The sequence below is a fragment of the Aquarana catesbeiana genome, linkage group LG01, assembly GCF_042186555.1.
Source record: "Aquarana catesbeiana isolate 2022-GZ linkage group LG01, ASM4218655v1, whole genome shotgun sequence".
NCBI lineage: Eukaryota > Metazoa > Chordata > Amphibia > Anura > Ranidae > Aquarana > Aquarana catesbeiana.
In genome coordinates, this window is record NC_133324.1 from 748,155,228 (window position 1) to 748,170,431 (window position 15,204).

A 15,204-nucleotide genomic window follows, 5' to 3' on the forward strand; every position below is an offset into this window, starting at 1 on the left:
TCTATACCTAGGTTAAGTATATGGGATTTTGGGGAGTTTACTTTATAATAGGACACTTCACTAAATTTATTTAAGAGAGCTTGGACTGAAGGTAGGGAGGATTGGGTATTTGTCAACATAAGGATAATGTCATTGGCGAAGAGGCTAATTTTGTGTATCTTGTCCCCACGTGAAATCTCGTGATCTGGATGTAAGTTCTGATGTGTCCAAGATAAGGGGGGAAAGAGGGCAGCCTTGTCGTGTGCCGTTTGTTATCCTGAATGGAGAAGATAGCATTTCTGCTACATAGACATTTGCTGAGGGGACAGGGTAGAGGGCTACCCTGTAAGAGGGCTGTCCTATAAGAGGGTAGAGGGCTGTCCTATAAGATCCTATCTGTGAAACCAAAACTTGGTGAGAACAGCCTGGAGATATCCCCAATGAACTCTGTTAAACGCCTTCTCTACATCCAAGGAAAGGAGCAGAGAAGGCGTACCAGAAGTTTTGGCCAAATGTGTTATATTAATTAGATGCCTGGTGGCGTCAGAAGATTGGCGTCCCTTGACGAACCCCATCTGGTTTTGGTCTATGAGGGAAGGAATAATAGACATTAATCTAGTTGCTAGAATTTTGGTGCATAGTTTTAGGTCTGCATTAAGCAGAGAAATCAGTCTAAAGTTCTGTGGCATTGCTGGTTCTTTTCCAGGTTTGGGGAGGGCTACTATTAGAGCCTTCAACATTTCCTGGGGGAATAAAGAGGAGGAGGCAGCTTCATTGAAGAGGTTGCAAAGAAAGGGGGCTAGGGTATCTCTGAATTGTTTATAGTATTCCCCGGGGAGGCCGTCAGGGCCTGGTGATTTGTTATTTGGGAGGGAGTTAATGTGTTGTGATTTTTCTTGTACCGTGAAGGGGGAGTTTAGTTCAGCTAGTTGGTTAATGGAGAGGGTCGGGATAGTAATCTGGGAAAGAAAGTCTTGGATATTAGAGGGAGATGGTTGTATAGTTGTGGTGTCGTTTTTGAGGTTGTATAAAGATTCGTAATAGATGCTAAACGCATTGGCTATCTTTTGGGGGTCAAGGATCTTGACCTTGGAGGTGGGATGGAAAATGTATGGTATCTTGGTTTTGGTGCAGAGACTGTAGGCATAGAGCCATGCGTTTGCCTGCTTTGTTGCTGGTAGAAAAAGATATGGCTTTTAGTCTACATTGTGTTTTTTCAAATGTTTCGCGTAAGAGGGATTTAAGTTTTTGTCTCAGGGAGAGGAGTTTTAAATTAAGAGAGTGAGAAGGAGATAATTTGTTAAGAGATTTTGTAGGTTCTATTTGTATTAGAACCTCATCGATCCGCTGCGTCTTCCTCTTTTCAGCATGAGACCCCATTTTAATCAGGACTCCCCTAATGAATGCTTTATGGGCCATCCACAAAGTTGCCGTTTTATCCAAGGAGCCGATGTTGTTCGTATAGTATTCGTCTATCTGGGATTGAAGGTCTTTTGCATAGGGGAGGGATTTCATGAGGAATTAATTAGCCCTCCACAGTTTGGTGCAAGAGGGAGGTGCTTTAGAGTCAATCGTTAAGCAAACTGAAGCATGGACTGACCATGTTATTTGTTTTATATTTGAATTTGATATTCGTTGGAGAGTCCACTTATCTGTCAGAAAGTAGTCGATCCGTGAGTATGAGTTGTGTGCCATGGAGCGGAATGAGAAATCATTCTCTGTTGTACGGTCTCCACACGTCATAAAGGTCGTTCGATTGTATAAAGCTTAACATTGGTGAAGTGTGTCTTAAGCTTCCGTTAGATGTGTCAAAGTTGTAGTAAGGAGCTATGTTAAAGTCCCCGCAAAGGATTAGAGAGCCCTTCTGAACTTTCCGGACTTTCCTCAGTAGTTTGTTTAGGAATGAGATTTTCTGGGTGTTTGGGGCGTAGAGACAAACCAGGGTGAACAAGGCAGAGTCAAGCGTAGATGTCAAGCACAGATATCTTCCTTCAGGGTCAGTAGTAAGATCCAGGAGTTAAAAGTCTACAGAGTTTTTGACAGCAATAAGTATTCCATGTTTCTTTTCTTAGCTACAGGCCATAAAAATGTGGGGAAAAAGTTTCTGTTGAATGAAGGGGGTTGCGGAGTTTTTAAAATGTGTCTCTTGGGCGCAGATTATGTTGCATACTAGTTTCAGGGCAGGTTGCCAGAGAGAGGCTCTCTTGGCTGGATGGTTGAGGCCTTTGGTATTTATGGATGATATCTTAATACCCATTGTTTCGTTTGTGTATGCTGTGTGGTAGACGTACTCACATTTAGTAGGGGATCATTGAGATCAGAAGGACAGAACATTGAAGTTTACAAGCTGGATCATTCGTCGACTGGGAGAAGAGGTTGCATAGAGGTTTTGTTGTGAAGCGCAGACTAGGAAGAGAGAAGGCAGTTGAACAAATTACAAAACAAATAAACAGGAAAAAAAATGAGCAGCTGAGGTCATGTGAATAGAGCTGCATGACACGATATGGGGGGTAGAGTTCAAGCTGGTTTAGCACTGCAACGGCAGAGCATAAGCTGTGAGAGACCCTTAGAATTTGGGTTGGAAGTTGCGGTTTGCTTTGTGCCAGAGGGGAGGGACTGGGCCCTGGATCCTCCGGGAGCTTGAGGGAGGCTGGGGGTCAGGGATTATTCCCCATTCTTTGAGTAGGGCAAGGCCGGATTCGAGCGAGGTGATAGTGACTGATCTTCCGTTTTTGTCGACAGTTTGGTTGGGTTCGCCCCCCTTTGTAACCAATGTTATGATTCAGTAGGGCCTTGGTTATGGTGTTGAGTTGGTGCCTAAGGTCCATAGTGAACTTGGATAGGGCCGCAAAAATTTGTATGGATTCGTAGGGGTCTGGTAATTTCCTCAATGATCTGGACTAAGAAGGAACGGAGGCTTCGGGATGCGGTCAATGGATAGGTCAAAGGGTTGGAGGTCAGGAAGGAGGCTGCAAAACAAATTTGTGGCATATTTTGTTAATTCCGAGGGTTGCACTGTTTACAATCCTTAAACTTAAGGTTATTGCGTCTGAAGCGATCCTCCAAATCCATTATTTTCGCCCGCAGCCATTGCCTTTCCTCAATGCTATCTTCATTAGCATCAACTAGATCATTAACTGTAGTAGTGATATCAGTAACTGCATTCTCCACTGAATTTACTCGCTCTCCTAGTGAAGAGATCTCTGTGGAGAATTTATGGGTGAGATTAGTAAAGTCAGCACGTAAAGATTGCTGCAGGGACATGTCCTTGAGCAGTGTGTCCATGACAGGTTTATTGCTGGTGGGGAAGGAGGCTATGGAGGCACACAAAGCATTGTGTGGGATGGAGGGGGTTTCCCCCTGACTCACCAGGCCGCTGGTCGAGGCACAGTCCAGCCTCATTCTTGATTTTGCAGGGCTTGCACAAGGAGGGATTGCCGGAGGGGAAGTCTGGTGGGGCGATGAAGCCCCTGGAGTCATCTCAGTGGGTATCCGTTCAGTGTAATCTGTCAGTGGCAGCGGGGGGCTGTGGACCCGATGCCATCTTTGGCGCCACCACGTGAGGGTTGGAGAAAGAACTCCATACGTTTTTGTGGTCAGCATTCCTCCTTGCGCTTCCTTGTCATTCTGGGGAGGTAGGGCGGTGTGTGCCCTGAGATCTGTAGCTCTTTGGTCGTTTAATTCGGGTCTCTGGTGCTTTCTTCCCCCTCGCTGCTCTGGAGCTCCTGTATCAGGTAACCATTCACAGTGCGCACAAACCACACCCCCCCCCCATTTTGGTGTTTTTTGCATGCTCTAAAGCAGGGGTCTCAAACTGGCGGCCCTCCAGCTGTTGCAAAACTACAAGTCCCATCATGCCTCTGCCTGTGGGAGTCATGCTTGTAAATGTCAGCCTTGCAATGCCTCGTGGGACTTGTAGTTTCGCAACAGCTGGAGGGCTGCCAGTTTGAGACCCCTGCTCTAAAGATATCAGATTAAAAAAGATTGGTTTATTTTGCACTTACCACAAACATTTCAAATGATCAAACGGTCTCCTAGCTTGTCTGATCATTTCTGTTTAACCTAGGAGACAATAATTGAGAATGATAAAAAATATGCCTAATAATGCTCCTTTTTTTTAACTTTGGGAACTAAAAGAATATCTAAAATATTTTTCAATACGTTTGATACAGTATTTGCACTACAAAAATCCATGTAAGTTAGTATATGTTGCTTGCTTTTAGTTTTTTTTTTTCTTTAGATCAAATAGAAGAATGAATAGACAGGTTGAAAGAATGTTCAGTCATTTGGTATTAAGTTATAACATGTATGGTATTTTTTACTTTTTATATTAACTATTTATGAGGTTTGCAGAAATGAAGTTTGTTGAAAATGTTTATGAATTTTATTATTTTTTGTGATATTGGTAATTATAATCATAGCTAAGATAACATTTTGATGCCACATGAAGCAAAGTGAAAGAAAATACTTCCAAATATGAATACAATTCTGATTAAACCTCAAAAAAAGATGCAGAATGCCCTTTACCTACAGCTGTATATACTGTACATTCATTACATGGATATTTAACCTGGAATGATCTTCTTTCAGGTGGAAACAGTTGGAGACAAATACATGACTGTCAGTGGTCTTCCAGAGCCTTGTGTTCATCATGCACGTTCTATCTGTCATCTTGCCTTGGATATGATGGAGATTGCTGGACAGGTTCAGGTGGATGGAGAATCTGTACAGGTGATTACTATTCCATAAGAAGGCAGCCATCGCAAAGCTTATATTTTAAATTTGTGTAATGCACCTTGTCACCTTAAAACTGAGTGAACTAAAAACATTTTTGTTACAAAGTAACATGTAGAGGATTTTTTTCCAACCAATGTAGAGGTGCATCTATACTGCATTTAAGCCATGTTTCCTCTTGTGAATGTTTTATTTTACATACATATTTCCTGGTAATCAAATCCATCCATTCTGTGCACCTTTTTTTCAGAATAAATGAAACACAACATGTTTTGCAATTCTTTTCTCCCTTCCAGATCACGATTGGTATACACACTGGAGAGGTTGTGACAGGGGTTATCGGTCAGAGAATGCCACGCTACTGCCTGTTTGGAAATACTGTTAATTTGACCAGCAGAACAGAAACAACAGGGGAAAAAGGGAAGATCAATGTTTCCGAATACACATACCGGTAAGACCGGTTTATTCTTTGAACTTAATGGATGGTGCCTTTTTTCAAGATGAACAGCTATGCCTCTATTCAGGGGATGAAAAAAATATTTAATACTTTTGCACATATATCCTTTTAATGACTCTCCCATCCTGCCCCCCGCACAAAAGTATTATACAGGCAGTTGCCCATGGGGAAACCAGCCTATCCTAAAGTCTTTTGCATCATATGCGCAGACAAACCCCATTCATTCCTATGAAAAGTTGTCTGTCAACTGACCCAGTAATGGATGGCCATTAAATGGGGACTATAGCTTGTTTCCATTTAACAATTTTCCAGTGGTACTTCGTTCCTGAAAAAAAGCTGTACAGGGATTGAAACATCGCTGCTTTTTATGGATAATGGAGCTTTTTTTAAACAATTGCTTAAAGCGTTTGTTAACCCAAAAAAAAAAAAAAAAACAGATCCTGTTCCCTTAAAGCATGTTATACAGCACAGCGCTTGTGCTGTGTCATTTGGCCCCCTGTATATCCTAAACAACCTGGCTGATCCTGCTTGCCTATACCCTCCCATCTGCAAACAGACCATGATAATCATGACTGCTGAACCCTGACATCGTGGTCCGTTTGCGCGATTCCATCAGCCGCAGCCTGCTATCTGCAGCTCTCCTGTGTCTGTATCTTGTCTGTGTCTCCTATGTCCACCTCCCCTCCCCTCCCTTCCTGTAGTAGTGTATAAGAAGTTTCCCTGTGCCTGTGTTCTGTAAAAAATCTGCCCAATTGTACCTGTATGAGCTCCGCTACCCCCGCTCAGCTGACGCGCGGCTTTCTCTCTCCTCTCTCCCCTTCCTGCCCGGCTGACATCAGAGGGAGGGCTTGGCCACGCCCACTGCAGCTGTGTGCAGGAAAGACGAGGAACGAGAGGAATCAGCTGAGCGCCCAGAGCAGCGCTCATACAGGTACAATCGGGCAGATTTTTTACAGAACACAGGCACAGGGAAACTTCTTATAATGGTACAGAGAAGATAGCAGCATTTAGTAGAAGTGGGTTAACAACCACTTTAACCATGTATAAATAAAAGAGCTATTTTTTGCATACCTTTATTGGAAGTCCTTGGTGCAGTTTGTAAGTTTAATGAGATTTCTTATATACAGTTCAATGAGATAATAGCATAACAGTACACACTACAGTATAAGAAAATTGGATGTTTTCGTCTGAGGAAGGATCATAGGATATTTTGATAGTGTGTACACAACTTTCGACAGCTGATTCTGAGCTTCCGAATAAAAATTTCCAAAGGAACAAACTCCAAAATGTTTCTTGTACGGGACCAGAACAAACGATTTTCATTTAATATGAACCTTTTTCGTACAAGAAAAATCAGAAACAAAAGACTGCACATGATCAGAAACCAACAACAACAAATTTCCGTACATTATTTCCTTCCTCGGTTCCGACTTGCTGTGAAACATCCAGGAAAATCGGACAATCGTTTGCCCAATTTTCTTATAGTGTGTACCTCACTTTAGTTATATTTTTGTCATTCAATAAAAAAGCTACTAATGATAGGTGATATGCTATGGCTTATTTTTTCATGTTTCCACTGAGTTAGATACTGTTTCGTTGGGGCTTTTTAAGCCCATAATGGTCTGACCACAGCTTATACTCAATATAAAGTTTTACTTTCTGGACTGGTGATATAGTGTACTTATTTCATTAATCATTAGGAGCCTTTTTGGTCATGTTTTTGTCATAGCAATAGCACCTTTTATTGGTTCCTTCCATTGAACATGGCAGTTTATATTTTAATAGGTTTTAAAGGTTTTTACCAGGGGGCCAGGGTAGAAGAGTACAGTAATTGAAATTACGTTTTTGAAAACTGGTAATTTTGTAATTGTGGTACCGTTTTTTTTATTGTTTTGTTCTTTATTGGAGAACCCCTGAAGTTTTATACTTTGTATCATTGAACTTTTCTTTTGGTGACAGGGCTGTTTGCTCCTTTTTTGATTGGCTTCATGTGGAATTGTTTGATTTTTTATGGGGTTGTGAGGTGCAGATGGAATTTTTATCCTAGCTACAAAAACCTCCCCAGTATACATTTTTTACTATGCCTACATTTGATAACTTCAACTTGTACTTTCTGGAAATACATTTAACTAGAGCTACTGTACACATTATTCCCACAATCTACTGTTGTTTAGTTCTTCCTTCCATGATTGCAGTCATTGTGGAAACTGCAAAAGAACTCTGCACTGTTACCTTAGCATAAAGAACCAGAAGATACAGTCTGAGACAAGACTCTCACCAAACCCTATGGATGAAAGCCCCTTTTGAAATATTTTAGTTTGTTACCAAACTTATTTGTATTTTTATATTAGAATAACATTAGTGTTTCATATATCAAAAGAGCTGCCAAATGGCCCATAACACAATGTTGTTTAACCATTTGCCAAAGTAGTACAGATAACAGTGATAGCTAGGTCGGGTTTCGTTAAAAAAGGCATTCTAAATAAGCATTGCTGTATTTTCTAAAAGCATATCTTGGGACCCTAGATGTGGATAATGTAATGGAATTCAAGAGTACCCTGATTTGCACTGATAGCACTGATTTGTTACCATGAAAATTCATTCATTCATAACATACATACAGTTGGAACATATGTTTCTTTGCGCAGCCTTTAATCTCTCATATTGCAGACATAATTTCTTTTTAATATGACCATTGTTTTGCATTTCCTTGCCGTTCATACTTCTTAAGCCTGAAGATCTTTTAGTGAGACTATACAAGAAGTTTTTTGTTTTTTTATAAAAGCCTAATATTTCAGCACAGTAATCTCCAATAGATAAAGATTTATATTGCTTCTGCTGTAGCTGGAAAATACAGTGAGACACATGTAACTAGATACCAGACACATTAAATATGATTTACTGCCACTTATAAGAGAGATTAGCCAAGGGAAAGACAACAGAGTAGCGCAAAATTGCTCCATGTAATAAATGTATGCCCAGTGAAATGGCTGAGCATATTAACCTAAATGGCTTGACACATAAAGTTTGTACTTTCCAAAGCATGACTGAGATATTATGGGCAATTAAGTCAGGATAGAACAATGCTAAATTATTTGTCTACGTGTGCATTTATAAAAAGCTGGCGTCCAGTGGATGATTTCAGTGCCAAGGGATTTTTGTTAATAAAATCCGGTCCTAGGGATCTAATAAAGATCATAGGCATGAGTTAAAACATACAGGGTTGTGAGGATCTGTGCTCCTTGAAAACTCTCTGAGTCATTAATACATAAATGTTTAGGTTCTGAAGATTCCATTGCAAGAGCTAACTGACAGACCCGTGAGCTATGGAAAGATATACACTAAGTCCAAATAGCTCAGGCGAGTTGCTAGTAACAAAGTGTTAGCACTCTTACGACTGCTTTGAAGGACCACTGTTGTGACAGGTGCAATTTAAAAAGAAAATAATACACTAAATACTAATAGTATTAACTATTGACGGATATCAGAATACAACGTTTTTCACCATAACGGTCCTTTAACATTTTGCAAAGTCCTATTATATTTAGGAGATAGAGAGCAAGTAAAAATAAACCAGGGGGAAAGCAAAATGACTGTAGATGCCCAGCTATTGTAGACCAGGATGCCTGAAGCCAAGGAGAGGTGTAAAGCAGTTTCCTCTGTCCAGTAGTTGTCCATTTGTGGGACCACTCCCCACTCTTTTTGCCATGCTATAAAGATATGTGAGACTGTTGGGCTCTGATGTGGATATTTGGGCTTAAACAATTGTTGACTGGGTTGTGTAAAAGGAGCATTTAGTATACTCTTGCCCTGAAGTTGATATTGCTTTTCAGATATTTTAATCTATATATTTATAGATCGTGTTGCTTAAAGACACATAAAGCATGAGGAAATTACTCTTGAACGTTTCTTTCCATTTATGACTGATTTATCTTAGAATGTTTTGTGTTCATTGCATTTAGATGGCAGTCCTTCATGATTCTTCTTCAGTTTTATAGCAATCTGTGTGTGATATCCAGGTGCATAGGAGCAATGTAAGTTATGTCCCTGCATGGGAATCCTGGTGGTTGGCCTTGTGCTTAGCTGTCATTGCGCTTGCCTGAGAACATTTTAAGCAATTCAAACTGCTTAAAATCTGCATCTTTGAATATTTACTCAATATATACCCCCCATTTTCTCCTGATATAGCAGACCCAACTGTCTGAGAAACAAGAGTCATCTCCATCCTACCAAATACTCAGAATTACAATATGGAATATACAACAGTATACGACACAGCCATGCTTTTAATAAAAGTTTATTTTGTTGATTTTTGCAATTAGCAAGGTGCTTGTGTATGGTGTAAATGGGAGTATTAGTAATGTTTGCATAATACACGATTCATCACAAGATTTTTTTTTCACATATTTTTATGGAAAATGTTTTATGTGTATTTTGGAATACAAATGGGATTTTACTATCTTATGTATGCTGGTATCTTTAGAGTCTGATCTTTTGTTACTGGATTATTTGTGCACATACGGTGTGGTGCTTTACTAGCTCCTTATATTATTTGATATTTCTCCAGGTGTTGGAAGCTTTACAATGTTACCTTCCAACATCCCAAACTTGTCCATGTCATGCTATGGATAAGGGATTTAGTGTAGGAGGAACTGTAAATTCCAGGACATAAGGCTTTTGGCGTATAACTCCTATTGATTATTCCTAGACACACTTTGATAAAAAATATTTTTTATCTATATTTTACAGGTGTCTTATGAGTCCTGAAAATGCGGATCCTCAATTCAACTTACAGTACAGAGGTCCAGTTAGCATGAAGGGCAAAACAGACCCAATGCAAGTCTGGTTTTTATCCAGGAAGACCACGGATGTAGAGGTACGACTAATATGGGTTTAAGACTTTTCTTTTCTAAACATTTCACATATTTCAGGTTTGATATAATTTGGGGTTGTAAATCATTGTCTGTGATTCATACAGTATGTCTAAATATTCAGATGTGCTCTTTTTCAGCACCATACATACAGGCAGTGTTTATATTGACAGCCAGAAAGATGTACTGTAGATCTTTTTATGATATGGAGATTTATAAATATCTTATATTTTTCTTATAATTATATATAAAACACAAGATTTCTTTCACTAGACTCTACTCTTTTTTCTCCACAAATAGACCTTTCTTTTGGTGGTATTTGATCACCTCTGCAGTTTTTATTTTTTGCGCTATAAACAAAAAATGAGCGTCAATTTTGAAAAAAAAAAATATTTTTTACTTTTTGCTATAATAAATATCCCCAAAAATGTTTTAAAAAACACATTTCTTCATCAGTTTAGGCCAATATATTTTCTTCTACATATTTTTGGTAAAAAAAATCGCAATAAGCGTATATTGATTGGTTTGCGCAAAAGTTATAGCGTCTATAAACTATGGGGAAGATTTATGGAATCTTGTAGTGGTACTACAACATTGCGGCGGACAGATCGGACACTATTGACACATTTTTGGGACCATTGACATTTATACAGCGATCAGTGCTATAAAAATGCACTGATTACTGTGTAAATGTGAAAAGATAAAAATGCAGCGCTAGTGTGTAACAAAGTGCGAAAGTGAAGTATCACCTCACGTGCAAATATAAAGCTGATAGTAACTTGTAGGTCAGATATCAACGTGAACAATATACAACAACAAAAGGACAAACAAATCAGGAAAGTTTGTCACAGGTAGGTGAAAATGTCCATGTAAGACAGCAAAAAAAAAACTGCAACTAAAACTGTCTGTGATAAACCAAAACAATAGGAGATTCTTCAGTAAAATGAAATAAAGTCCCATGTGTAGATGCCTGTAGATGATAGTAAATCAACCACTATATGTGACAGGAATAACCTCTTCATAAGATATTTGCTGCATCAAGATGGAAATATTGAAGGAATGGGTACGCTTACCATGAGCAGTGGACACACTCACCATACGGCGGTGGGTCAATCAGGTGTTTGGATTCAACAATCCAGCAGATATTTGATGGAAGGAGCTGGTGTGGAGATACGCCTCAATACTTCCGTCAAAATCCGTGGTAAGCAAATGGTGTAGCTAGGACAGCCCGGCTAACGAACTTGGACTCCCATCCGATGGTCACACTTGATAGGATGTACGAACTCCAAATGGTGTCACATCAAACCATAAAAAAGGAAAGAATAGAAGGGTCTCCACGTAAATCCAAAAATAAAAATTTATCAAAACAGCAAAAGCTTAACAGTACAATCCACCTAGTCGGGTGGGTACAGGGAGTGATCACCTAAAAAGTAAAGGATACAAAACAGTATCACGTGGTGTCAGAAAGCACAAAGGCTCAGCAGCCCGACATGTTTCGGACGAAAGTCCTTCAACTGGGGCATGAGATCATGAGCATGAGACCTTTGTGCTTTCTGACACCACACGATACTGTTTTTTATCCTTTACTTTTTAGGTGATCACTCCCTGTACCCACCCGACTAGGTGGATTGTACTGTTTTTGCTGTTTTAATACATTTTTATTTTTGGATTTACACACTATGTGGAGGCCCTTCTCTTCTTTCCTTTTTTTATGGTTTGATGTGACACCATTTGGAGTTCGTACATCCTATCAAGTGTGACCATTGGATGGGAGTCCAAGTTCATTAGCCGGGCTGTCCTAGCTAGTCGTCAGGCACTTTACAGGCGCTATTTCTAGCGCTAAAAAGCCTGAAAACTGCCTCAGTGTGAAAGTAGCCTTAGAGCTTAGTAAATGCAGTGAAATGTCACTTCTTTGCAAAGAATAACCAATCTCGTGCAAGGGAAATAAAAAAAACAGCATTTTTTGCACATAATTGGATGTTGGCAGTCAGCAAAGCTTCAATTCATGAACTAATTTACTTGAAAAGTGCAACTCCTCTTGCAAAGTGAACAGTTTTTTTTTAAATCAACCCCCATATCAGTTAATAAGGTTTATTTTAGTTAGTTGGCATATAGATTGTTTAAAACAATAAAAGACTGTACTTCAAAGCTGAACAAAAATGTGTTTCTATCACTTTTATTGATTATGTTTATTGCTCGTCCATTTTTCTAGGAATAATTATTCCAATTTTGAAGAAGTAAGAGTCCAGGAAAACGACCTAGTATTGTACAGAGGACAACTGTCCTGTCTGACCACAATTTTTTTCGGCTATACCAACCCACCTGGGAACTGATTTTGATTTTTTTTTGTTATATATACTGATTTGTAGATGTGTTTACTGTGAATATTTTGTTAATGTATGATGTTCTTTGCCCTGGAGGCAACATATTATTTGTATGCTAAGTAATTATAAAGCCTGTAAAAATGTGTATAATGTTTCACTACGCAACGTTTAAGTACTGTTAACTAATAATTAGCAGTCTCTATTTAATATAGACATAAGTAGACATACAGTACATGATATGTGTATGGTTGAAGCTAAATCTCATCTAAACTGTTAGCTTATTTAGCTAAATACATTCTAGGTGCATCACAAATAAATGCTGTGTTAAGTATTACAGTTCACCTTTATTGAAAGCAGCCATGACCTGTCCCCTTCCAGCATGCTGTACAGAGAAGGAACCTTACTTTCTGTGTGGAAGCAGTGGTGTCTCTGTAGGGGTCTGACATGCCCCCTGCAGAGTCAAAGCTAGAGCTCTCCTATCAGCAAGGAGCATGAGCTTTTCAGATTGCAGAGCTATAGGTTTAAAACAGCAGTGGTTGGGTTAGACCTCTACAGAGAGACCAATGCTTTGACGCAGAAAGCAAGCATCCTTCACTGCAGCATGCAAGTTGTGGTTGCTCTCTAAAGAGAATATACTGTAAGACTTTGCACACCTTTTGTTTTGATGCATCTGGATTATGCTCAGCTGATTTAAACTGGGGGGAAATACAAGCCCTGCGGCAGATCTGTGCACGTGCAGAATCTGGGTGGGTGGTGGGGTGAGGCCCAGATGTTCTAGTTGTGAATGGCGGAAGTGCAGAACAATAAATGTTAAAAACACATAAATAAAAAATATCTAATTTACCGAGAGGAGATTAGTTTTATGATGAAAGTCAACTTTAAGACCTGTATGTAGCCCTTTCTCATTGTGGTTTAGCCGATCAGGCGTCAACCAGGTTACCAAAGATCTTTGGTATTGTGAATGCCCTTTAGCATCAGAATGATTTGTTTAATAATATCCATTACATATATGTTAAATACACATAATGACACATTAGTTATTTTTATATGTCTAATGATGTTGGAGTTCTTTATATTATTATAGCTTTATATATAGATATGAGAGCAATATAGAATATGCGATACTTATTTTACTTAAAGGAGAACAAAAAGAGTAAAATCAGCAGTAAATGTATATAATCTGGAATTATAAGCTTCTCACTTTATGTACTGAATGTTGTGTTTTGCTAGGAGTTCTCTTAACAAGGCACCCTAGTCAGACTGTAGTAATATGTCACTAAATACTAGACATGGATTTTGACACACATAAGCAAAGGCTTGTAAATATTAATTAACAGGAAAGTAGTATTTTTATGTATGTGTCATATAATAGTATATCATATTTCAGGTCACATGTAAATCAGATAAAACCTTCATATTTGACTATATTGTGCTAATTTTCCAAGATTGTTTAGTTAACTTTTTGTGCAAACTAAAGTGTTTCTTAATATATATCTGTAACTTTATATTAGATAAATGTACATTAATTACTGTCTAGCTACTGTAAAACACTAGTGATACATTCTACATCATCCTGTACATTTTATGTAAATATTTTGTAAATTGTCATTCACCAAAATGTCTATTGTTATGAATAAATACAAAGTACTAACATTAATAATAGATTCACTATTTAATAACACTGTTAAAGCAGAGCTGATGCATAGTTAGTCTTGTGTTCAGGTTGGAGTCCATGTAGATATATTATTGTATGAATATATAATATAATTTATTAGATATAAAACAATATCTACGGTATTATCGCAACTCTTTCAGCTCATTCCAAGCTCCTTTGTTCTGTTGTGTCTCAAAAGACACGTTTTAAAGTGGCACTAAAGAGGCAGCCAATACATCCTTCTGTGTCCTACAAATTCTTACCTAAGCTGTGGCTGTAAGGAGCAGGGAGCAAGAAAGAAGCTGACTGCCTTTCACATATTCTGGTTGTTGGTTATTATTTTGGCACTTTTTAATATGAGCTTTACTTAGCCAGCAGCAAGGTGGAGGGTAATGTCCCTACTGTATTATGAAATGTTAGGTTTACCAACTGTGGAAACCATTACTGTGTAGTGATACTGTCACCACAAATGAGCACTTAGACATGTAACAGTTCACTAATTAAATTACATTTTTTGCACCAAATCTGTATCTGGTTTTACTTTTTTATGCAATAGTCTATGTTTAGCCAAAATTTTTTTTGTTGACTTTGTCTCATTATAAGGGGTTTCTTTTTACTTTTAGTGCTAAGAGCAAGTGAGTGAAAACCACTAAAAGTGAGGGGAATTTTCCTCCTATAACGTTGTCCCCAAACAGGTGTCTCCGTTGCAAGATTCATCTTGATGACAACTGAAAAATTTTGGATTTCCCACCACATGCTGTCTTATGACAATGGTCACCAGGACAAACACTTGACAGGCCCAATCCTTCCCTACTCTTGGTTAGAGTTAAAGTCACTATTAGCTTGGCAAGTTTGCAAAAAAAAAAAAGAAAACTAGTTGCAGAATTATTGAAATTATTCAAACAAAGGACCTCAACGCTTTTGTATAATAAAGTTAGCTACCTGTTTGAAAATATAATTTCTAGTATATACCAGTATTATTTGAAATATTACACTTTTACTTATTTTTTATATACTGTATCTTTGGCAGATGCGTACATTTTTGCCAGTATGGACGCTACAGCCTCAGTGCCATTCCCCAACATGCCTTCATACGTGCCACTTGAGGCAGCACAGCCCTGCATATACCCTTATAATATTAATATTTAACTACTTGCCTACTGGGTACTTATACCCCTTTCCTGC

General features: G+C 38.6%; 1 protein-coding gene across 2 annotated transcripts in view; it reads left to right on the forward strand.

Moving 5' to 3' along the window:
* GUCY1B1 (guanylate cyclase 1 soluble subunit beta 1) overlaps window positions 1-14,543 on the forward strand; it is a 142,322-nt gene extending 127,779 nt beyond the window's left edge. For both annotated transcript variants that reach the window (XM_073605629.1, XM_073605637.1), the window contains 4 exons: window positions 4,570-4,710; window positions 5,010-5,164; window positions 9,920-10,046; window positions 12,254-14,543. In XM_073605629.1, coding sequence (XP_073461730.1) covers window positions 4,570-4,710; window positions 5,010-5,164; window positions 9,920-10,046; window positions 12,254-12,259 — 429 coding nt within the window. In that variant the 3' untranslated portion in view covers window positions 12,260-14,543. The remainder of the gene's footprint in view (window positions 1-4,569; window positions 4,711-5,009; window positions 5,165-9,919; window positions 10,047-12,253) is intronic.
* The last annotated feature ends 661 nt before the right edge of the window (window positions 14,544-15,204 follow it).